This window comes from Crocuta crocuta, unplaced genomic scaffold (genome assembly GCF_008692635.1).
Source record: "Crocuta crocuta isolate KB4526 unplaced genomic scaffold, BGI_CrCroc_1.0 scaffold9, whole genome shotgun sequence".
NCBI lineage: Eukaryota > Metazoa > Chordata > Mammalia > Carnivora > Hyaenidae > Crocuta > Crocuta crocuta.
In genome coordinates this window covers 2,417,881-2,443,869 of record NW_027551567.1, presented here as the reverse complement: position 1 = coordinate 2,443,869, position 25,989 = coordinate 2,417,881, and the positions used below count along the sequence as shown (strand labels likewise).

At 34.7% G+C, this 25,989-nt stretch overlaps 1 protein-coding gene across 3 annotated transcripts in view; it reads right to left on the bottom strand.

Annotated features, from left to right (window-relative positions):
- The window catches only part of RNGTT (RNA guanylyltransferase and 5'-phosphatase), a 317,119-nt gene that overhangs the window by 143,056 nt on the left and 148,074 nt on the right, over positions 1-25,989 (bottom strand). For all 3 annotated transcript variants that reach the window (XM_077750277.1, XM_077750275.1, XM_077750276.1), the window contains exon 12: positions 12,928-12,996. In XM_077750277.1, the coding sequence (XP_077606403.1) occupies positions 12,928-12,996 (69 nt within the window). The remainder of the gene's footprint in view (positions 1-12,927; positions 12,997-25,989) is intronic.

Here is a 25,989-nt window from a genome sequence, read left to right as displayed (position 1 = left end):
ATATGGTCTTTGTTTTTGTGGTACTTATAGTCCAGTTGGGGAAATATGAACTGGCTTCCCCAAACAACCAAAACACCTAATTTGACATTCAAAGGATAAACAGGAGTAATATAGGAAAGAAGAAAACCACCTGAGGCAGAAGAAACAGCTTGTATAAATATGTACTCATTACAGAATATTTCAGTTTGCAGCTTTTACAAAATGAACTGGTCTACCAGCAGAAAGAGCCACTAAAGTTATCACTGAACTTCAACAAAAGGAAAGATCAATTTTTTTTTCATTCTAAATGGACAGAATGTGTACTTTTAAATACTTCCTTCTAAAATTCTGAATTGTCATAGCATAAGGGATGGGAGATGTGAAAAATAAGCCCTATCTTTTTGCTGACCCCAGTATGTTCCCAGATGCTAAAATTAGAGCACTAACAAAATATACATTTAAAGAGACAGAGGAACAAATTCTGAAAAGCAAAGTGCAAAATTACATGCTACCTTATGTTTTTATGTATTAACATAATTGAAATTGAAAAGTTAAAAACTAACAATAATAGATAACTGAGGGAGGGAGGACATGTGCAAGAGAGACTTTCTTCTGTTTTTTGTTTTTTTACTACATGTTAAAATTTCTGTATTATCTGGTTAAAAACTAAACATATACCACTGTAAAATGCAATTTTTAAACAATATCTGTCATTAATGTTTCAACATTCAACATAAGTTATCCATTAAAAAGAACTAACCTTAATTCACTGTGTTTAATATGTATCATTTATATGAACACTGATTTTGTACATTATATATTTACCCTATTGGAATTCACTGATTCGTTCATTTTTCTTAAGTCCTTATTTATATTTATTTCCCCTTGCTCTACCAATATATCATCATTAGCAGTGTCTTTTAGTTGTATAGTAACATTATATATCTATATTCAACTGAGACTGATTACAAATTATTCATCTTTAGCTGTTTATTTTGTCAATAAAATTCAATGGGAATACAATATTTTATTTATTAAGAAAACTAGAAAAATGACATCCTCCTTTTTCTTCCTTATACAAAGCAAGCTAAGAATATTTTGCTGTGTTCTAAAAGTTGAACAAGGAAAAAATATATAAAATAAACAAGGTGTATTTTCTTTCTTGGCACTTCACTATCACAATTCTTTGGGAATTATTGTATTTTTCAGCAAAAAAATAACACATTTTGGGAAAGGATAGAATGACACTTTTCCAGTCTGCCAGGAAACAGAGCCCTTCTTCAAATGAAGACCTATCAAAATATGCAAGCAAATGTCATGGCAACAGAAGCTCTCACCATGGTAACATCATCCCTGCTTCAGAGGAAAACCACTCTAATTCGTCATGTACTCCGAGACAAGACATTAGACTAATTCCAATTTTCATTTTACAATCTATCCATAACATTCAATATACCTGGCAGTAGTAAAGATTTAATAAAAACATTAATATTTCACAAGAAAGCAATATTAAAATCAAAGCTGACTCCATTTACATGCAAACTGATTCATGCCAGATATAATATCAAGCTGACCCACCTCACAGAAAATCAAGATAGTGATGAAAACAAACAAAAAAAATTATATCACGACTGCTTAAGAGTAAATACTCTTAACTCAATATGGAAACAATTATTTGTTTAATATTCATAGTATAGCTGGTAGATAAAGAAAATCTTTTTTAAAAAATAAATAATTTTTATTTTTATTATTACTAAAAATAATAAAATTCATTATGTATGTTTTTATTTCCATGACCGATTATTAATGACACAAAAATTCTTGCTTAGAAACATGTGTCTCCAGATGATGAAAGTAAAATCAAATATGATTTTTAAAAGGTTGGAAATTAATCAGTTATTACTACAAATAAAATTTTGCTGGGGCGCCTGGGTGGCTCAGTTGGTCAAGCATCCGACTTCGGCTCAGGTCATGATCATGGTTTATGGGTTCAAGCCCTGTATTAGGCTCTGTGCTGACAGCTAGCTCAGAGCCTGGAGGCTGCTTCAGATTCTATGTCTCCCTCTCTCTCTGACCCTCCCCTGCTTACACTGTGTGTGTCTCTCTCTCAGAAATACATAAAACATTTAAAATATTTTTTTAAATTTACTATGCTACATAAATCATTAAAATCTTCTTGTAAGGGCTAGTAAACAAGTATCATCAACTTTGTAAATTACATTAAAAGATCTAATAGCCATCAAGTAAAAAATTTACTACCTATAGCATATTAAAATGCCAATAGTCATTTTAAAATATTTATATTTGATGACAAACCACCGAAGAATAGCAATTCAAACTGTCAACAAAATCATAAAACTGAAAACCTTGTATATGAGTCTAATAAAACCTACCTGGTTTATGGTATAGACTAATAATCAGATGATCACTTCAGTTTGATCAAAGTTTGAACCTCAAACCTTAAAAATATATAGGTTTATATTAAAATAAATAGCTAATCTTTTCTTTGAATACCCATTTTTCTCAAGATATTTAATTAAATATTTTCTCAAATACAACTTATATATGAAATTTTTAAAAACCATGTTCATGAATAAAGTAATATAAGTAAGTCACCTTTAAGTAAAAATCAGTTATTTTTGCATCAGTAGCAAAACACATGGGGAAACCAATAAGCAGCATGTGATAAAGAAGAGAGTAAACTGCCTTCAAATCTAATTTTGGTCATTAAATTGAGAGCAAGGGGAAATCACTAAAGAGAAAGATCACTCTGGATGCAACATGAAACAAAGACAAAGTGAATGTTGCAGGACCAGTCAGGATGCCACTGCAGCAGACCAGGAAAGAGGTAACAAATGATAAGTGAGATTAGAGCCATGGTAGTGGTTATGAGGACACAAAGGAATGATTTAGGTGATAAACCAGGAAGATAAGCAAGACTTGGACGTGGATTAGAGGGAAGAAAGAGGGGAGGATGTCAAAGATGACATCTAGATTTCTCATTTAAGAAGCAGCATTGAAGTAGGGTAGGAAATGCTGAGAAAGGAAAGGTTTTTACAGTTTGTACGTTTGCTTGTTTCTGAGAAATTCAAAAGGCAGTATCAAGGCAGGCAGTTAGACATATATGGAACTTAATTAAGGTTTGGCTTATAGGAAATTATTAAAGCCATGGGTGTGGATGAGATTTCTAGGGAGAGAGTAGAGCATGAGACAAAGTAAAGGTCCTGGACGCTGAGTCTTGAGAAAGTCGAAACGTCAATGATTAGAAGAAAACGAAAAGCCTGAATGAGAGGCAGGAGAGTTACTATAACTAGAAGAAATTAGGAGCATATGCTGTCATAGAAGCCATGAGAGTACTTCAAAAAACAGTGCTAAAAATTAAAATAAAATGGGCCGAAAAATAATCTTCATTTTGCAATGAAGAGAGATTATCAAAAAAGCAAATTATCCAAATGATATTTACTAAGGTAAAGCCCTTTTAAAAATACAATCTTACCCAAAACTACAATATATACAAGAAATGTCAGAGCTGCTATGATGTAAACACAATACTTACCTAGTAACCTATCCCTCCATGTGGTCCCAAGGTACTTCAAAGAAACCAACAATTTTGGAAATTAGTGTTTTGAAACCATTGGGCTAATCTTGGGAGTATCTTTTCATCTCGGATTTTCTATAATTCTATAAATGCAATTAAATCTACTTTCTTTAAATTGAGGCTTTCATGATAATTAATGACTGTTCTGTGTTTTAGTAAATATCAGATATTGGTGCATTCCTTTATAATCACAAAAAAAAATACTCTAAGCTCTATTTTCCTGAACACACCATTAATTAACTTTGCTTTCCTCTTTCTTATAAAAATAGTAAACTATGTGAAACACAGAACATTAAATGAAATGATAAGGAAACTTTCCTCTAAGCTGGTGCTAGGAATTTTGCCCTCAATAGAATCACCACTTTTATAGTATCTTTATCACTATTTTTCAAGATTCAAATCTTTTCTCTTCTTTTTTCTTCTTTTTAGCAGGAGTAACATTTTCTACCTTTTATTTAACTTGCATTCACTCACTATATAATGGAGCAGAATTAACTTCTTGCCAGGTTTTATGTAACTAGCACCAAACAAAGTAAATGCACCAGAATCCTCTCATCTTTCACTGTTCATTTGCCTCCGGAACATTTCTGTGGTATCAGAGAAGGCATTACAGGTTAAAAATCAAGCTTTACCTACCCCAACCAGGACTGCCTCTCCACTTTACACAGACTCATTCAGATTTCTAGAACAGTCACTCAATCAGTTCCTTTCTTAATTTATTTGAATTGTTGGATCAAGGGAGCCAAAAGATGTAACACCACACTGTGAGAAGTTTTGAAGATTTTCTAATAAATGTGGTGGATTAAACAGGTGCATTTATAGCCACTTTGATTTGAAACCTCGCTAAAGTGGGAGTTACAGAAAGGAGTTATCAACAGAAAAGGAAAAACAGGAGAGAAGAAAACAGCAGAAAACAACATGTCAATACATTTTTGAAAGACAGAAAGGAGCTGGAGAAGTTAATAAAGCACAGAGCCCAGAAAACTGAATACTAAGTGCTTGCAGAGGAGGACACCAATGAAAGCAATCCATGCTACGTGCCACAGTTCCCCAGAACAGATTAAATAATGTAGGAAACAGATAATCAGGAAGGTTGCTAAGGGGGAGAGAGTGGAGGCATGGTACTGAAAATAAGGAGAATGGCTGAAAATCTTTATAAGAAATATTAAAACCTGTAGGTTCCCTCCTCCACCTCAGGCAAAGGCCAGGAGATGCCCTTATTCTGTGGAAAAACTCAAGGACAGAAGATCCAGGCTGGAAGATTCAAGCAAGCAAAACCAAAGAGGCGAACTGAAACCTGGAGTTAGCAAAGCTTACCTACTGAACCGTGGGCCCTCGCCCCTTTATCTTCTCTTATCCAAGAATGCTAACAGCCAAGCAGAGCAACCAAGAAAGAGCTTGAAGGCTTCCTGGTCTCTGAAGAGGCTAAAGAATTCCAGAAAAAAGAACTACAGATTCTAAAATTTGGATAACTCCCAATTTAAAAATAAAAGGCGAGGGGCACCTGCATGATTCAGAGGATCAAGCATTCCACTTTGGCTCAGGTCATGAACTCATGGTTTGTGAGTTCAAGCCTCGCATCAAGCTGTCAGCCAGAGCCTTGAATCCTATGTCCTTTTCTCGGTCTGCCCTTCCCCCACTCGTGTGTGTGTCTGTGTGTGTGTGTGTCTGTGTGTGTGTGTGGCGTGTGCGTGCACATGCTCTCTCTCAAAAATAAATGGTAAAAAAAATTGTTTAATAAAAGGTGAAAAATTTACATATATGATTTCACTCATGTGGAATTTAAAAAACAAAGCAGATGAACACAAGAGAAGGAAAGGAAAAATAAGATAAAAACAGAGAGGGAGGCAAACAGTTAAGACTCCTAAATACAGAGAACAGAGTCGCTGGAGGGATAGTAGGTGTGGGGTGGGCTATATGGGTGGTGGGCATTAAGGAGGGCACTTGTTGGGATGAGTACTATGTTATATGTAAGTGATGAATCAGTAAATTCTAGTGAAACCGATACTATACCATATGTTAACTTGAATTTAAAGAAAAAATTTACACATATTTTAACATGATAAAAAAATACTGTATTATATAGACTACTATTATAATATGCCACATTAACTTGCCATAAGTGCCCATCACTTATCCCGCCTGCACTTAATTATTAAAGCTGAGTTCACGAAAGGTTTTAGAGTTCCCCAGAAGAAAAATGTATACATGTTGGCAAATTATACATTAAAAATTGGTTATTCGTCTGATTAAATTTCCTAAATTCTCATTCAGAACTTGCTTTAAACAGAAATCCCAATGAAGGTAATTTACAAATCATACAAGGACAGAATCAAAAATTATATTAGGTATTAGGATCTACAGCTATTAGATGGAAATACCATATCAAGCTAAATAATTGTGGAAGGCTGAAAAATGGCCCCCAAAGATAATTGGGCAAGTTTATCCAAGTTTTTTTAATGTTTACTCTTTTATTTTTGAGAAAGAGAGAGAGAGAGAGAGAGAGAAAGTGGGGGAAGGGCAGAGAGAGAGGGAGACAAGAATCTGAAGCAGGGTCCAGGCTCCCAGCTGTCGGCACAGAGTCCAATGCAAGGCTCGGACCCACAAACTGCGAGATCATAACCTGAACCAAGTCAAACACTTACCTGACTGATCCCCCCAGGCACCCCTATTCAAATGGTATCTATACCATGAATAGAAAATGGTATTGCTTACTCCTAATAAGTAGAACTAAAATTAGCTATAATGAATATGAATCAGGGATACTAAGTTATCCCTGACAATTTATTGCCTTTAAATAGTGGGAAACCAGGCCCACACTTACTTGGTTGAAAAAGGAAAGATTAGCAAGACTTAGATATTAAAAACTAGAAATAAATAGACTTTCTCTTTATAAACTTAGAGAGCAAATAAAAATTGTAATGGGTCTGAATTTCTCATTGTGACATGCAATGTCATTTAATACTCCATCTCTGGACAATCTAAAATCACATCTCTCACCACTGGAAACTACAAGTGTCTGTAATCAACTCTACTCTTACCTCTTTACACAGAAAACGTAGAGCTGCTGAAATGGAAAATTAAGGTCTTTCCTTTCGATATGCAATAGCAATCATAAAAAGCCCATTTTATTTGGTAAAGAGAAGGAACTAGATGTGAATACATAAGCACAGTGGTTTCAATATCAAAGAATTAGGTGAAAGAAAAAACTTAAGTATTTATTCTTTGAAAGCAATAAAGAGAAATCTTAAGAGTTACAAATTATTTTAAAAAATAGATCTTAAATTCTGCTTTCTTTAGCAGAATATCATGAATACAGTGTTTGATAATGTCATTCAAGTTCACCTACTTAATAGAAACTTATATTTTCATTTTTTGAAAGATGTAGAAAAGTAAAAAAAAATCTCTGGGTAGAAACCAAGTACAATCTTACCTGTGGCTTTGGTAAATCAAAAGTCTAAAAATGGAATGAATATACAGGACCCTACCTGTGGTGGTGGCCCAAACTAAGGATGCAGTAAGTTATAATAGAAAAATCAGACTGAAATTGCAAAATAAAATAATGAAAAAAAATAAATGCTACAAAGTTGGACATAATGAAATTTTCAATATGAGCAAGAAAATAGCTCTCCTGGATGGATTTATGTTAAACTGAAGCCTATTCGGATGGCAGAGTTAATATATTTTATACTCAGAATACTCTTTAGAAGATTTAACACAAATACAATAGTAAAAGTTAAGACAGAATTGACAAAGTGTACTTTTGAGAAATAAAAAACTAGATGGAAAATGATCCTGAGAAAATACAATTACAAGTGAAACACATCAAGAAACAGACTAAAATAATTAAACTTTCATAAAAAATGAAAAGGATTAACCAAAGACTAGCGCAGTATAGTGCTGTATCATCAATTAAACTTTTATCAAAGAAAGTAGTTGTGAAATATTTTTATAACAAAATAAGTCTTTTGAAGATATATACCAGCCTAAGGACTTGTTATGCTAAATTAATAAGAAACTGATAATGTCCACTGATGAGCAAAATGTGATTCTTTCAAAGCCATTCCATATACTATGTTTAGTTTAGTGTGCAAAAGTGAAAATCCTATTGAAATGATGGCAGGAGAAAAAAATTAATAGATTTCCAGTCATATAGTGTTGACAATGATAAACTGCACAAGAACTCTATCTACTGTAATAGTCTAAATTTCCATTTAAGAGATATATTGTTTTTAGGAAAGTAAAATATGATAAGAGTTTATTCTCTCTCTTATTAAGAATTCTTTACCCAATACATTTTCCCAGATGCTGACAAAAAGAAGGAATTCTTAAGTGTTGAATTATACTGACATACATTGATCACCATATGATCATTTGAGAATTTCAGAGCTGAGTTATTAATTATAGCCTGTACATTTTACAGATGAAGAACTGGAGAACCAAAGAGATATTAAGTGGCTTATCTTTTTTTATATATATATAATGTTTTTATTTATTTCTGAGAAGGACAGCATGAGTAGGGGAGGGTCAGAGAGAGAGGGAGACACAGAATCTGAAGCAGGCTCCAGGCTCTGAGCTAGCTGTCAGCACAGAGCCCCACGCAAGGCTTGAACCCACGAACTGTGAGATCATGACCTGAGCCAAAGTCGGATGCCCAACCAACTGAGCCACCCAGGCACTCCTAAGTGGCTTATCTTAATCAGAGGCCAATTCTAACCCACTGCAAAGTCTCTGAGAAGAATATGCAAGTAATATGACAAGAAAGTCACTGAAAAATTTCCTAAAAGAAAAAAGGATATAGCATAAAGATTATACATATGTATATATGACAAGAAAAATAAAATAGCTATAAAATTTTAAAATGTCTGCCTATATTTCTTTTTGGTCTGATTGCTGAGACTAGGATTTCCAGTCTATGGTAAATAACAATGGTGAGAGTAGAAATGTCTGTTCTGTTCCTTTTTTTTTTTTTTAACATTTATTTATTTTTGAGACAGAGAGAGACAGAGCATGAGCTGGGGAGGAGAACAGAGAGAGGGAGACACAGAATCTGAAACAGGCTCCAGGTTCTGAGCTGTCGGCACAGAGCCCAATGCAGGACTCAAACCCATGAACCACAAGATCATGACCTGAGCCAAAGTCAGACGCTTAACCGACTGAGCCACCCAGGTGCCCCACTGTCCTGTTCCTGACCACAGAGGAAAAGCTCTCAGTTTTTCCCCACTGAGGATGTTATTCACTGTGAGCTTTTCGAGCTTTTCATATATGGCCTTTATTATTTTGAGGAATGTTCTCTCTATCCCAACTTTGTTGAGAGTCTATATTGTGAATAGATGTTGTATTTTGTCAAATGCTTTTCCTGCATCTATTTAGAGGATCACATCGTTCTTATCCTTTCTTTCACTGATGTGGCATATCACACTGATTGATTTACAACTGCACCAAAACACATAAAATAGGAATAAGCCCAACCAAAGAGGTAAAAGATCTCCTCTAAAAACTATATAACACTTATAAAAGAAACTGAAGATGACACACACAAGAAAATGGAAAAACATTCTATGTTCATGGATTAGAAAAACAAATAGTGTTAAAATGTCTATACCCGAAGTAATCTACACATTTTTTTAAATATTATTCTTGAGAAAAAGAAGAGTGAGATCACAAGTGGGGCAAGGGCAGAAAGGTGGGGGAGGACAGAGGATCCAAAACGGGCTCATTATTGACAGCAGCAAGCCTAATGCAGGGCTCTAACCCATGTACTGCAAGATCACGACCTGAGCCAAAGTCAGATGCTCAACCAACTGAGCCACCCAAGAAGTACCCCAGCAATCTACACATTTAATGCAATCCCTATCAAAAATACCACCAACGCTATTCACAGAGGTAGAACAAACAATCTAAAAATTTGTATGGAACTACAAAAGACCCAAATAGCCAAAGCATTCTTGAGAAAGAAAAGTAAAGCTGGAAGTATCACAACTCCAGACTGTAAGTCATATTACTAAACTATAGAGATTAAGACAGCCTGGTACTGCCATAAAACCAGACACACAGATCAATGGAACAGAATAGAAAACCCAGAAATGGACCCATGACTATATAGTCAACTAGCCTTCGACAAAGCAGGAAAAAAGACAGTCTCTTCAGGGGCATCTGGGTAGCTCAGTCAGTTAAGCATCCAACTCTGATTTCAGCTCAGGTCATCATCTCACAGTTTGTGAGACTGAGCCCCAGTCAGGTTCCACAATGACAGCATGGGAACTGCTTGGGATTCTCTCACTCTCCTCTCTCTTTCTCAAAATACATAAAACTTAATAATAATTAAAGTTCTTTTAAAGAGTTTAAGGAAACAAGTAGTGATAATCATAACAAATGAAAATATAAGGCAATTCCTAACTCTAGGCAAAAAAAGTTTTCTATGAAAATAAAATATTACACAACTTGACTCAGATGTGAACAATATTTATGTTACCACAGAAATACAAATACTGAATATTCATTTGACCCAAAATGTGATATAATTATAATGGCATGACAGAAGGAGAAGGGGTGATGCTGGAGGAGTGAAAGAGCTCAATCCTGTTCTTCAACAGCAGAGAGTAGGCCGATCATGTATAAAACAGAAAACCAAGGAAGAACAGCATAAACATATTTTGTAGAAATAGGGAGGGAAAAGAAAAAAGCACACAGCTAAAACAACAGAAAATAATCCCCTCCAAGGAGTTGCATTTTCAGTGTGGGGAAAAGCAGAAGAGATTGTTCTCTTTTTCAGTATAAGCCAAAATATTTTGACTTTTAAAACCAAGGGCATGTTATTATGTGTTACTTGAAACGTATAATATTTTTCCACAATATTACCTTCTTAATTTTGAATGTACAAAAAAAAGAAAAAAACTGTAAGAAATAAGGTGGCATAAATCCTCAAAAAACTATTATACCCAGATCTAAATTACATATATCACGATTAAGCTGAATTTATATCAGAATGCAAGGACAGGTCAACATGAGAAAATCATTGTAATTTACTACATGAATGTCATAAAAAGGAAAATGACACAGTAATATCAATCAATAGATACAGAGAATGCATTTGTTAATTCCCAAAACCTATTTATGACTGAAAAAAAATCTTTGTATAAACAGAAACAAAAATTTCTTAGCATGATAAAAGTTATCTAACAGAAATCTAACAAAAACATACTTGAGAGAAAATTTAGCCACATTCCTTTGAAGTTGAGAATAAGGTATGAATGTCTCCCTCTCCTCCACCCAACAAAGTCAATGTTTCAGCCTATACTAAAGGTCCTGGCCAATATGTAAAATCAGACAATTTTTAGAACTAAGAGTGTTCATCAAGATTCTTGAATCAACAAAATAAATCAATCAACAATGTAGCAGTACATCAGAAGTACCAATAGAGACACCATTTACTGTGAAAATGGAAAATAAATACATAGAAATTAGACAACAATTAAAAACTTAAACTCAATTGGAAAATAGAAAAAGACCTGAAAAAAATTAAACCTTATTCACTGAGATGATTTAACACTGTAAAAACATCAATTTTCTCTAAATCAATATCAAAACAATTCCAATTGAACTCCTAACAAGAATTTTTGGGTAACCTGACAAACTATTTCAGAAATGTAAACCAAATGGTCCACACATAAGTAAGAAAATCCTGGCAAAGAACAGAGAGATTTGCCTTACCAGATATTAATTACAAAGTCACTGTAATGGCAAGTATGGTTACTAGAATGGAAACAGACTAATACATCAGCTGACTTCCCTGGACATCCCACAGACTGACTTACGTGTCAGGCCATTTCTCTTACATTTTTACCAAATCTCCTATAAACATGGGTATGAACCAATGAGTTTAACACAGTAAAATTTATTGTAATTACTGTTATCTTTAGACTTCATTTCAATCGAGGGAGATTAACCGGGAAAATACTAGAACTCAAAGATCTAATAACTTCCATCTTCCTAAGATAGCATTTTGTAAAATTTCTGTCCCCAGTCTCTAAGTCTCCTTCATCATCTCTTCCCTCAACCACAGAAGAGTCTGCCTCTACCTGTTTGGCAAAGGGGACCTGGAAGGAAGACAGAAGCCAATCATATATCACATTATATTTAAGCCTGCATATTAAAGTTCTGTTATTTATGTAAAGTATATATAATATAGTATTTAATACACAGTTTTCAAAAATATTAGTTTCTTTCCCTTTCCTACAGGCACCCAGGTTGAGGTCTCTCTATACAACTTTTCAGCTAAGTCGTGCCCTAATTATGCAAACTGCAGCACGTGATGAGGGACAGCACATGAACTACAACTCTTCCATACTTGAACATGCATTAGAGTCAGGTGGAGAGTTTGTTAAAGCACAAATTGCTTGACTCCATTCCCAGGATTTCTGATCAGTAGGTCTGAGGTGAGCTGCTTTTATAACAACTTTCTGGGTGGTGCTAACATTCCTTGTCCACTGGCTACATTTTTGAGGAGTGTCCTAGAGAGAGCACAGGTTGTCAAGTGAGGGCCATTTTGTTCTCCAGGGAAGAGGAGGCAGTGACTGCATAAATTTTTGGTTGTCACACCTGGAGAGATGGGATCAGGGGAAGAGGTAATCCTAGCACCTAGTAAGTACAGACCAAGGATACTGCTAAACACCCTAACAAACAGGACAGTCCTCACAGCAAAGAATTATCTGGCAAAAAATGTCACTGATGCTAAGGTTGAAAAACCATCCTATAGAGTAAAATGTAGTTTACTCCAAAATATGACTTGACCATTCAGTTAGTCAAAGTTCTTCAGTGAGTTTCAGAAATTTGACATATAATTTTCAAAGAATTATATTTTAAGTATTAAAAATTCTTTGAATTTTACTCATCCATGACAAAAATCTTAGAAATATTAATATTTAAAGGTAGATTGGGCTACAGAGAGAAATAAGCATTTATGTAATATTATTGGTAGATTTCTAGTACAGAAATAAATTAACATTCATTGTGCAAGATTTTAAAAAACTAACTATATCAAAGGACTAACTTCCTTGAAAAATAAGGATCAATGTTTACTTCTTAAGCTGAGTGAAGAGCAAACAACTGTTCATTTGACCATGATGTATATTTAGTATATATATTTTATAATAACTAGTTTTAAGGAAAAGGAGTGATTGTAGCAGTAATCAATCCTAAGTAAATATATCTCAGGAAAACGTACTTTATATCTACAAGCAGGTGTAGACACATATTGACATACATACTACACACTGCAAATGTTCACACACATGCACATGTGCACGTGTGCGCGCACACACATACAATACACATACAAATGAACTTACTCCAATAGGCTGAAATATAAGTCCATCCATTTCATGGCTGACTTCTTTGGCAAAATTTCCTTCAAGTAGCTATAAAATAAACACACACACTTTTAAAAATACAATAATCACTTAAAGCGTATTTTAATTTTTTGTACGCTTTATAAAAATTGCTTAATATATAAGCTTTAAGAACTGAAATACAAGGGCTCATTCGATTCAACATCTGACTCTAGATTTTGCATCAGGTCATGATCTCACAGTCATGAGATTGAGTCCCACATCGGGTTCCATGCTGAGCATGGAGCATGGTTAGGATTCTCTCTCTCCTTCTCTCTCTTACCTTCCCCAGCTCATTTTCTTCTCTCTAAATAAACAAACAAACTTACAAAAAAGGACTGAAGTACAAAATGGGGTAGATAGGTAATCTAGAGGGATCCAGCTAGGTTAGTCAACATATTCCAAGATATTTTTTAACGTATGAAGATTGTCATTCATGGCAGGCTAAATATCTTAAACCACAGTCATAACTAAAACAATCAAAATAATGGAGAAAATATGTTCAAAATATATTTAAATGAATTGCTGAGCCAGCACAAAAGGAAGGAAGACAGAGGCCAAAAGCAATGTGAAAACAGAAATTGAGAAGTAATAAACACAAGGAATAAAGTATAAAACATGCACAAAAGAGGACACAGCAGAGAAACTTGTGAGGAGATAGAGGCTGGGGGCAGGGGAGACATCCCTGAGAATCTATAATCACAAATGAGCTCAGACATGGGATTGCATTCCAAAAAATATAGTGTCTGTGTCTTACCCACATGCATAAGCAGAGGATTTTTAATTTTTTTTCTTTTTTGGCCTATTTTTGTTGTCTTTTAAGTATTTTTTTCAAGCAGAGAAATGCATTAAAAGGGATACACAGTATAAAATACAAACGACTGTTTTTTCAATGTCATCATTCACTAAATGATTTCTGAGCATGTAGCTTTAAATGCCTCTTTCACAGATTTTTATTACTTTGAAGAAATGAAGATGTATATCTCTGATGGAAGCCTTAAACACTGATTTCTGTATTTCAGAGAAAAGATGCACATTCACAGAGCCAGAGTCTGACCAACTTAGAGTGCAGTCGGGATAGGTCTGGGATTCAAATATGCCATATCCAAAAGTTAAGATACACTGTGTGTGATACATCTCTTTTACCACAATCATATCCTCTTGAAACCACTACATCTACAGGGAAATCTGTATTCCAAAAGCAACAACCAAAATTTCATATTTATTTCACATGCAACAAAATCTGAATCTCCTCCCAAACTGTGGCTTCATCTTCTCTGCCATTTCATTCTTCAGAATCTGTAATTTCTGTAAACTGAAGGCAGTTCAGCCAAGAAAAATGAGAGTAATCCTAGTTTCTAACTAGTTTAAGACCAATTTGGCTTCAAATATCTAAATTCATTTAAAACTATAATGCTCCTTAGTCAAATTCAGATTCTGTCAGGGACAGAAATTAGGGAGCTGAAGGCGGGACAAGGGGGTTGGTAAGGAGTTAGTGTTTAACAGGTACATAGTTTTATTTGGAAAAATGAAAATAATCTGGAGATGGATGACGGTGATGGCTGTATAACAATGTGAATGTCGTTAGTGCAGCTGACCATATGCTTAACAATGGTTAAAAGGGTAAATTTTATGTATACTTTACAACAGTAATGCTCCTGAAATTTTCTTGTTTTGTTTCTTCCTCTTATTACAATACAGCATTATTAAGTGGGGAGCTGGCAAACTAGGAATCTTAGAGCCACATTATCCAGAGTCTGGCCAAATGGGCAGAAACTTCAGGACAGTTCTGAGATTCATACATTTGTCTCCAATGCACTCATAGGTTTAAATGACCTAGCCAATTGAGAAAGATATTTGCCAAAGTAAAACTTCCACGTGGATTAAAAAAACTGATTTCTTATAAATTCCTTTTAAGAGAGAAAAAATAAACCCTAAGCACTAAAGAGTCAAAATATCAGCTTACATTCTTGCTGGGAATATGGAAAGCAATGATAAAGCCTTTATTTCATATATGTGATACATTTATCCTTGAGAAAAAAAAATTTTGAAACTTGTACTCATATTGAGAAGTATATATATTAACACTTCCATGTTCTATATCATGTTTTTTTTTTTAATCCATGAACTATGATGGATAAAGTTTCAAGCAAGGGAGAAAAGTATAACCTTAATATTTCTTGTACCTTATCATGTAAGAAAAGGTAACCTAGTACATTCATAGCCCAAATTCTGCAGAGGAATAACACATTGAAAACCAAATGCCACAATCACCTTTAAAAAAAAAAAAAAGTTTTTTTTTTATTTTAATTTAAGGTGGGGCTCAAACTCACGACCATGATATCAATAGTCCCATGCTCTACCAACGAAGCTAGCCAGGTCCCTCTAAAAAATTGATATTTTAAAGTTTTATTTATGTTGGGAGAGAAAGAATGAGCAGGGGAGGGGCAGAGAGAGGGGAAGCGAGAATCTCAGGTAGGGTCTGCACTGTCATTGCAGTGCAGTGTCATTGAATTCACAAACCATGAGATCATGACCTGAACTGAAACCAAGAGTCAGACTCACAATCAACTGAGCCACGCAGGTGCATCCCGCCCCACCAAAAATCTTTTCAAAGGCTAAAAAAATGTGTTCTCCTTTAATTACAGGAACATCATCTACAGGAAGTAAACAAAGCTTTTCCATTCTTAAATCAAAAATCTCAAATTCGGGGCACCTGGGTGGCTCAGTCAGTTAAGCGTCCAACTTCAGCTCAGGTCATGATCTCACCGGTTGTGAGTTTGAGCCCAGCATTAGGTTCTGTGCTGACAGCTCAGGGCCTGGAGCCTGCATCAGATTCTGTGTCTCCCTCTCTCCACCCCTCCCCCACTTGCACTCTGTGTTTTTCTCTCTCTCTTTCTCTCTCTCTCTCAAAAATAAATGATCATTAAACAAAAATTAAGTCTCAAATTCATATAACAGATCATTCCTGTAATAATATAAAGTAACAGTACAGAGGTGGCAAGACTCTAAATAATATGATGCTGCCTGTTGCAGAAATAAAAGTAACTTCATTTTTTAATTTTACTCTAACTTTTTACGAATCAAAAACCTCTTTGGTCAAAACAAGAAACACTCCTTTTTACTCTTGTTTTACTCCTTGTTGATTACTGCAGATTTTTTCTATACTTAACTTTGTATGCTTAACACATCAACATTTACAGTACCACCTATCATGCATTAAAGACCAATAATAAAGTGTTGTTGTGCTTGGTTCTTAAGATATATCATTCAAAATACATAATTCCTCACAAGATATGTATGTTTGAGCTTTGTATTGTTATTTAACTTGCCACAAAAGGAAACTGAGGCTATTAGAGATTAGGTACTAGCTTCAAGTAAAACAGCTAAAAAAGTTAAATCACTCAGAACAGACTGCAATTAAAAATAAGAAAACAACCAAAGAAAGACTTCTTTGCCCCTGATAAATGTTCCAAAGATATTTGCAACATCAAACAGATGTTGGGGGGCAGGGGGGGTTCTGAGTGGCACAGTCGGTTAAGCATCTGACTTCCACTCAGGTCATGATCTCACAGTTCATGAGTTCAAGCCCCACACTGGGCTCTGTGCTGACCGCTCAGAGCCTGGAGCCTGCTTCGGATTCTGTGTCACCCTCTCTCTCTGACCCTCCTCTGCTCATGCTCTGTCTTTTTCTCAAAAATAAATAAACATGAAAAAAAAAAAAAGCCCAGACATTAAATGCATTGTACCTTGTACTGTATGAGAAAGGTGCATGCAAAGGGAAATAAAATGCTTAGAGGGGGAAAAAAGACTTTCTTAGGAATAAATAATAATCTAAAAAGTTTATTAACGTTGTATAACTTATCATTAATGGATTTACTAAATCATTAGTATTTGAAATCAAATATGTAAAATATGTTAAATTAAAAATACTGCTTTTGCCCATTCACAATTCTTGAAAATTTATCCTAACTTGTTATGGGCATCTTCTATATATCACTGCCTTTATCATTAGAGCAAATATTTAAGTCATTTAACACGTTTCTATTATTTTCACTCCTGTCTCTGAGTTATAGCATATTTCAAATTACACATGAGGCTTCACAACAGATTATTATCCCAAGTTAAAAGTACCAACTGAATAACATTAGTAAAGTTTTTCTCCCTTCATTCATTCTGTATGTCTGTATTCATAATCTTAAAATGTTTAGCTCCTTTAAAGTCATCTTGGGGCACCTGGGTGGCTCCGCTGGTTAATCGTCCAACTGTGGCTCAGGTCACAACCTGGGGGTTCATGAGTTCAAGCCCTGCATCAGACTCTCTGCCGCCACTTTGGCTCTGCTTCCAATCTGTTTTGGATCCTCTGTCCCACTATCTCTCTGACCCTCTCCTGCATGTGTGTGTTTTTTTTCCTCTCTCTCTCTCTCTCAAAAATTAATTAATTAAAGTTATCTTTAAGAGGCTGGTTTAAGGGAAAGTTTCACTTTCACTTACTATAAAAAGTGTCAACAGAATGTTGCTTCTAATCTGACAATTATAAAAAAGCAGATAATCTATAAAATCATAACCTTGGTTACGGCTGTTACAGAGCTGAGGCCTCCAGGCAACAGGATAAACTGAATCACAAGGTCTTCCAAAGGGAGATGAGACATAAACTGATTCACCCTTGGGAGAATTCACCTTTTGTATTGATTCCACTTTTGGCAGAAACTGTTTTATGCTCCACACTCTTAATAAACCCATTAATAGCATTCATGTGCTGAAGGAATGTGTCTGGAGCATCAAAGATACCTATAGAGCAACACAAACCCATCTGAAATAGAGAAAAGACTGATTCAACCACTAACTGCCCCCCTTCAAATGAGACCTATTAACTGAAAAAAGAGATATACCCATCACTAAGCACAAATATATTTACCTTATCTCTATTGTTCAAACAGGAAACAAAAAACAAAAAAAAAAAAGTATCTAGCAACCTATAAATCACATATACACAAAGGAAGAAAAAAATTATCTACATTCAACAGATAAGACAGTCAACAGAACAAGACTCAGACATGGCTCATGTTTTAGAATTATTGAAGACTTTAAAATAACCTTAAATAGACGAAATGCCCACCAACAGATGAACGAATAAAGAAAATGTGGTATATATAAACAATGGAGTATTACTTGGCAATCAAAAAGAGTGAAATCTCGTCATCTGCAAGTAGGTGGATGGAACTAGAGGGTATTATGCTAAGTGAAATTAATCAGAGAAAGACAAATATCGTATGACTTCACTCATATGAGGAATTTAAGATACAAAACAGATAAACATATGAGAAGGGAAACAAAAATAATATAAAAACAGGGAGGGGGACAAAACATAAGATACTCTTAAATACAGAGAACAGAGGGTTGCTGGAGGGGTTTTGGGAGGGGAAACGAGCTAAATGGGTAAGGGGCATTAAGGAATATATTCCTGAAATCACTGTTGTACTATATGCTAACTTGGATATAAATTTAAAAAACAAATAAATTATTAAAAAAATAAAATAAATTTAAAAATAAATTAATAAAATTAAATAACCTTAATATTTTAAAGAAAAAGGTGGAAAACCTGTGTGGACAAATGTGGAATTGCAACACAAAGAGATGAAAACTATAAAAATGACACAAATGGAAATGTAACATATAAAAAAAACATACAAAAAAAACAAAAAAAAATGTATCAGAGAAAAGAAGAATGCTAATCAATTGGATTATTGACAGACTGAACACAACAAAGTAAAGAATCACTGAAGATGAAAGAATCTTGAAGAAGAAAAGTGTAGCACTTCTTCCAACTGAAATATAAAAAAGGCGATGGGGGGGCGCCTGGGTGGCTTAGTCGGTTAAGCGTCCGACTTTCGCTTAGGTCATGATCTCGCGGTTCGTGGGTTCGAGCCCCGCGTCAGGCTCTGTGCTGACTGCCAGCTCAGAGCCTGGAGCCTGTTTGAGTCTGTGACTCCCTCTCTCTCTGACCCTCCCCTGCTCACGCTGTCTCTCTCTCTCTCTCTCCCACAAATAAATAAAACGCTTTAAAAAAAAAAAAAAAGGTGAGGGGGAGAGGGGAACAATTGAGAATCAAAGACTGGAGAGATTAAAAAGATAGAACACCTGTACAATTGGAGTATGATTTTAAAAAGGAAAGTGATAAGGAAACATGAAACAGTTGGGGGGGGGAAATGCCTCAGATTATAGCAAAGTTAAACACACATATGCGCATGCATACATACACACATTCCAGTGGAAGCCTAGAGAAGAAGAAGGATTTAAGAAAACAGTATGTACAAACTCCAGCAAGAAGGAAAACAACTTTACATGCAAAGGTACAAAAATGACAGTAGACTCTTTGTCATGAATTATATAAACCAGAAGATAGGAGAACACCAGTTTAAAAGTACTAATAGAAAAACTGTAAACTCAAAAATCTTTACCAAATGAAAATATCTTTAAAACATGAAGGCACCATAAAAACATTTTTCAGACTGATAAAATCAATTTCCACCAGCTCAGAATACAAAAGATTTTAAAAGAAAGTTTTCTGGCAGGAGAAATAAAATATGGACAACAACAACAAAAGCTGCATCTAAATAAAAAATAGGAAGAACATCAGAAATGGCTAAAAACTAGATAAAACAGACACCCAGGACTCCATGATGGCTCTCCACCATCTTGGAGAAGAATAAGCAACTCATAGATGTCAAACTAGAAGAGCACTCAAGCTGGATACTGATGCAGATTTCACCTTAAAGGCACTGCCGGAGCATTTCAGAGAGGTAATTACCAGTATTACAACAAGTTTGTGAATATGAAGAAAGGAGGCATCACTGGCATTTCTATGTGCTGGCAGCTATGTGCTTTTCAACTACCGTCATCGCACGGAACACATATGAGCCCCTCTGCAAGCACCACTGAAGAGGGCCCGGTGTGGAGGCACATTCACATTACTGACCATGACCTTTGCCTGGCCCCTTTGACTCCTTTCACATCTTAATTGAGAATTAACATCGAATAAAAGATGACTGGTGAAAAAAAAGGAAAAAAAGAAAAAAAATGGTTGAAAACTAGAATAAATATAAAATACTTGTTCTTAACTTCTTTAAAAGATAACTAATTATAAGAAAAATATTAAAATATTGTGTGTCTTATAACATATTTAGAAGCAAAATATGTGACAGGAAATGGAATGATATTGTTGTATGGGTCTTACCCCAACTTTAAAGCGATATAATATTACTTAAAGGTAAACAGTGAACGTTTAAAGGGATATACTATAAATCTTAAAATGACTCCTAAAATATAAAACAAAGGTTTATACCTAATAAGCCTAAAGTAGCGCTATAATGAAATCCAAACATCAAGTAATCCAAATGATGTCAAGAGGGAAAAAAGGAAATGAGAATACATGGGCAAATTGAAATCAAGTAGTAACGGGGTGGGTCCAAAACAAGCCATAGTAATAATTAACTTTAAATGGTATAGGCATCCCATTTAACACACAGAGATTGTCAAGTGGAAAAAAAATCAAGACGAACTATATGCTGTCCAGAATAAACCCATTTTGTACATAAAGATTCAATTACATTAAAAGTAGAAGGACAGATTAAATTTACACAGTGTTACAGCTCAATTATACCTCAATAAAGCTGTTTGCATGGATAAACAGAAAGATAAATGTAAAAGGATAGAAAAGATATTAAATCCTAACACTAATGAAAAGAAAGTGGCTAGGCTATATTAATAATAGACAAAGACTTAAGAATAAGAAATATTACTAGAGATAAAAGGACCTATAACAATCTTAAATGTATATGCACCTCAAAGAAAACCTCAAAATGCATTTTTTTTTTAACTGACAGAATAGTTAATAAAATTAAGGTAAAAATCCTCAATTATACATGGAGAATTTAAGACTCTTCTCTGTGTAAATGACTGAACAAGTGAAAAAAAGTAGAGGTGAATATGTTTTGAAAAGACTTATGCTTTGGGGCGCCTGGGTGGCTCAGTCAGTTAAAGCATCCAACTTTGGCTCAGGTCATGATCTTGCAGTTTGTGGATTTGAGCCCTGTGTCGGGCTCTGTGCTGACAGGTAGGAGCCTGGAGCCTGTTTTGGATTCTGTGTCCTGTTCTCTCTCTTCCTCCCCAACTCATGCTCTGTGTCTCTCTGTCTCTCAAAAATAAACAAACTTAAAAAAAAATATAAAAAGTTTTTATAAAGACTGATGTTAGAGTAAGCAGTTAGTTAGGTTCTAACAGGATTCCTGGAGGCCAGCAAGGAAGAAATGAAGGTCAGCTCCCTGGAAAGTCGGAAGCCTATCCTAGCAGCACTCCAAAACAAAGCCACAGGAAGCCTTTAGCAAACCAGACAGCCCCAAGAAGGCTGACAAAAGCCAAAAATCCCTGACCAAATAAGGAAGAAACAGCATGAAATCCCCACCCCAAGTAATGAGTATTTTACCCTCTAGTTAACAAATCTCAGAAAGAAAGAAAGAAAGAAAGAAAGAAAGAAAGAAAGAAAGAAAGAAAGAAAGAAAGAAAGAAAGAAAGAAAGAAAATGAAAGAAAGGAAAGGAAAAGGAAAAGGAAAGAGAAAGACCAGAAAACAAAAGAAAAGAAAAGAAAAGAAAAGAAAAAAGAAAACAAAAGAAAACAAAAGAAAAAAGAAAAAGAAAAAGAAACTCAACTCCCAGGGCATATAGCTCCTACATGCACCCACTCTTGTTCTCAGGGTTGTTCTTTTGCAGGCTCTCACTCTAACTTGCACATGCTTTCTCCCTCTCTCATTGAAGCTTGCAAGTTCTCATCTCTACTTTTCACTTAATAAATTTTCTCACTTATGTTATTCATCCCCTGTGCTGCTTCTCTGTCCTTGAATTCATTCTTGTTAGAAGACCAAGAACCTTCTGTGACTCCTTCGTGATTGGCTGGGTCAAGGCCCCAGGGCCTGAGGTCTCCCCAGGTCACCCAGCACCACTTAATAGAAGACCAGCAGACAGAAAATCAGTAAGAATATAGAACACTACAGCTGCTCTGAAACAACCTGACACAGCTGACATTTATAGAACACTCTCCTCAACAACAGGAAAAAACACTTTTTTCCAAGTACATACAGCACATTTATAAATCAAAGTCACACAAAATATGTTCTCTAATCACAATGAATTAAATTAAATATTAATACGAAAAAGATATCTGGGAAAACCTCCCAATGTTTGCAATCTTAATAACATGCTTCTAAATAACCAATGAATAAAGAAATCAAAAGGAAAACTTAAGTATTTCAAACTGAATGAAGATGAAAATATAGTAATTGAGATTTGAGGGATGTGACTAAAGTACGCTCAAGGGAATTTATTACACTAAATGACTAATTAGAAAAGTCGTCACAAATCAATGATACCAACTTCTACCTTAAGAAACTAAGAACTCTACAGAGAATTCAGGAAGTTCCAAAAATGAAAAGAGCCATGTGGACTGAGATCGTAAGTCCAGTGAAGAGAACCATGTACCCCTAAGGTGAAGAGGGTACCATCTCAGCTCAATGGATGGCAGAGAAGTTGATGAAATGTCTTGATGAACTGTCTCACAAGCTTTTAGAGTTGGAAGTTGTGGTTAGAAAGCAGTATATGTGCATTTAAAACTTCAAAGTAGGAACAGTAGCCAGAAAGAAGCTGCCAAAGTGAAAGTGACTAAATCAGAAGAAAGTCACTGAGATGAAAATTGCAAAGAAACGGAAAACCCAGGGTAATAAATAGATCAAACTAAACACTAGGGAAGATGTATTTAACGAGGGTGATGGGTGGGCAGTCTGAGAGAATTTAAGCCAGACACAATCTCTAAGGAAGGAATTGTTAACCAAGGAGCCAAAAAGAGTTTCCATATACATAGTAAAATAGTCAGGTTTTATTTTAATAACTTAAATAGCAGATAATTTAAAAGCTCTTGTCTTGTCTCCGGTATTACATTCCAAGTTAAAATGTTCTATACTTTTAGGCTACTTTGGTTTTTTTCCTCTTCTATATTTTAAGTAAAACTTATTTATGAGTTGCCCTGGTAATTCTTACATAAGAAGCGCTAACCTGAGTCTTTCTTAGATAATTTGTTGGATGATAACAACTCAATAAAAATAAAATTTCAATCAGTGTTCATTAGACAGGTATTTCCTGACTGCCTACTAATGCTAGAAACCCAGCCAGCTTTAAGGATATTGGGGACCCAATGATAATATAAGCCTAACCCAATATGCCTAAATAATACCTTAATTTTAATTTATTAGTGAAAACACTAAATGCAATGATACAATTAACCATTTCCTGTCAATCTTTATGCAGAGACACCGCTCAATTTAAATTACTCAAGTTGTTTTTAAAATGCNATAAAATAAAATAAAATAAAATAAAATAAAATAAAATAAAATAAAATATAAAAATTTAACTGCAAAACCCTGGAGAAGCTTTAAAGTGGAACATGTGGTGAATTATCCTAAACTACGATACATTCCTTTACAGAATTATAACCTTCTTATTTTCCACCAGATCAAATTAGAAGACAATTAGATCAAAGGTAAAGTAACAAACATAATATACCAAATTATTAATGAAGCATTATAGTGTGTCATAAAGTTTTACTAATAAATTTTTAACTTACTTACCTAGGAACATAATCTTATCACTTGAATACCATCAGAAACATCCTAGAGAAGGCATGCAACTTTCTATTGACCATAGATTGGTGGAAATGACAAAGGTTATACGAGGTGATGGACTCTGAATTGACATTTTATGTGTCTATGAATCAGAAAGTAATTGGAAATCAAATCTTTATAAATGCATAAGCAGAGAAAGATAATGCAAAAGGGCTTGAAATTAGAAACATAAGAAACAAAACAGAAACTGCAAAGTTACAAAGCACAGAAAGGAACCTTTTAGAAATAGGTAAAATGATAGCTTAAGACTACAATGAAGAAGAAAATGAATCTGCAATGCAATTTAAGTGGGAATGCAAATCGGCAATATCAATTCATTACAATAAAGAAAAATACACCAAGGGAATACTTAAACAAGAAAAGAATAAACAATCTCCATTTTTCCCTTCTGGACTGTTCTACTCATATCAAACATTATCTGAGCAAATATCCCCACACAGCCCCAAGTGACTGCCTGATAATACTAAATACACTAGGTTATATCTGCTGATTATTTAAATATGCTTTCATAACTCCCCTAAACTTCATCGCTTTATTTTTACCAATCCTCCAACTATGGAAATTTCCACTCACCTAGACATTCTTTTTCATTCCTAAAGTCTAATTTCAGATTTAGGCTAAGACTATTCAGTGCTTTCATACCCTAAATACCCTTCTAACCAATGCAAAATCATTCTACAAAACTCATCCTTCTTGCTCACCAAAAAGCCAATATCATTCTCTCCTTTTGAAAACAATGATTTGGGGCGCCTGGGTGGTTCAGTCGGTTGATCTCACAGTCCATGAGTTCAAGCCCCACATTGGGCTCTGTGGTGACAGTTCAGAACCTAGAGTCTGCTTCAGATTCTGTGTCTCCTTCTCTCTCTGCCCCTCCCCAGCTCACACGTGTGTGTGTGTGAGTGTGTGAGTGTGTGTGTCAAAGATAAATAAACAATTTAAAAAAAAATTTTTAAATCATGATTTGTGGGGTGCCTAAGTGGCTCGATTGGTTAAGCATCCAAATCCTCATTTTGGCTCATGTCATGATCTCACAGTTCATGAAATGGAGCCCTGCAATCTTGGAATATTCATTCTCTCTCTCTCTCTCTTGCAATAACTACATTTTTTTAAAAAATGATTTGATTTCTATTATTTACCAATGATGATTCAACAACTGTATCATCCAAGTTAGCTAATCAAAATATAAATAGCTTCTGGAATACTATCATTGTCTTTTTTGTTAACTCATATTACTCAATTAAAATTAAGCATTAACAGTTCTAATGAACTCCATGTGACAAGTTAGAAAATCTTAAGAAAAAAAATATCAGGGAAATAGATGTTCTCTATTATTTTTGGTAGCTGTCAGTCTCACTTTCACCAAAATTCCCTCATAATTCTACAAAATAAAAGTCAACTCACCCTCAGGAAACAAAGTTCTTTGATATCATAATTTTTAATTTGATATCATAATTGAGACTTCTTTTTAATATCATAATTGAGGCATCATTCATTTACTCAACAAACATTCATTTAGTGCCAATAACTGACAGCCATTCTATCAAGTGTTTGAAATTTAAAAGAGATCAGGCCATTTTTATCCTGGCAGAACTAGTGTCACGGTCTAGCATAGAGGTCTCAAACTCAAATACTTGTAAGTGCCAAGCCATGACCCTCAACAGGACTGGGTATAAGATACCAAGGACTAGTAAGAACTACGATCAACTAGACAGCACATCCTCATCTAAAAACAAACTCAATGTTGTTTTTTAACTATTATGGGAGCTTAAATTTTCTGGAGCCTACCAGCTTATAATTTGTGGTTAATATGGATCTAAATACAATAAAATAATCATTTTATAGTAAGCACCTTTAGTAGAGTTGGTTAAAGACTTCTAAGAAAATAGAAAATTATAATTTCATCTCTCATTCAGTTATATTCAAATGTTTACTGAGTACTAATTATGTAGCCATGAAAAAAAAAGAGAGAGAGAGAAGGAAGAGATAAAATATCTAAACCCTATGTGATGTGCCAGACACTTTTCTAAGCACTTTATACATAGTAACTCATTTTAGCATCATAACAATTTTATAAAGTAGGGACCATTATTATCCCCATCTAAAAAGTGAAGCTTAGAACTTGCCCAAAGTCACACAGCAAGGAACTGAGAAGCCAAAAATCATTCTGGCTCCAGAGTCCATGTTCTTAACTACTTTTCTATACTAGTGTGTTCACATTTCTAGAAATTTTCTCCTAATCTCTTGTCTAGGTTATATGCTCCTTTAACATCCTCTCATAGCACGCTGTGCTTT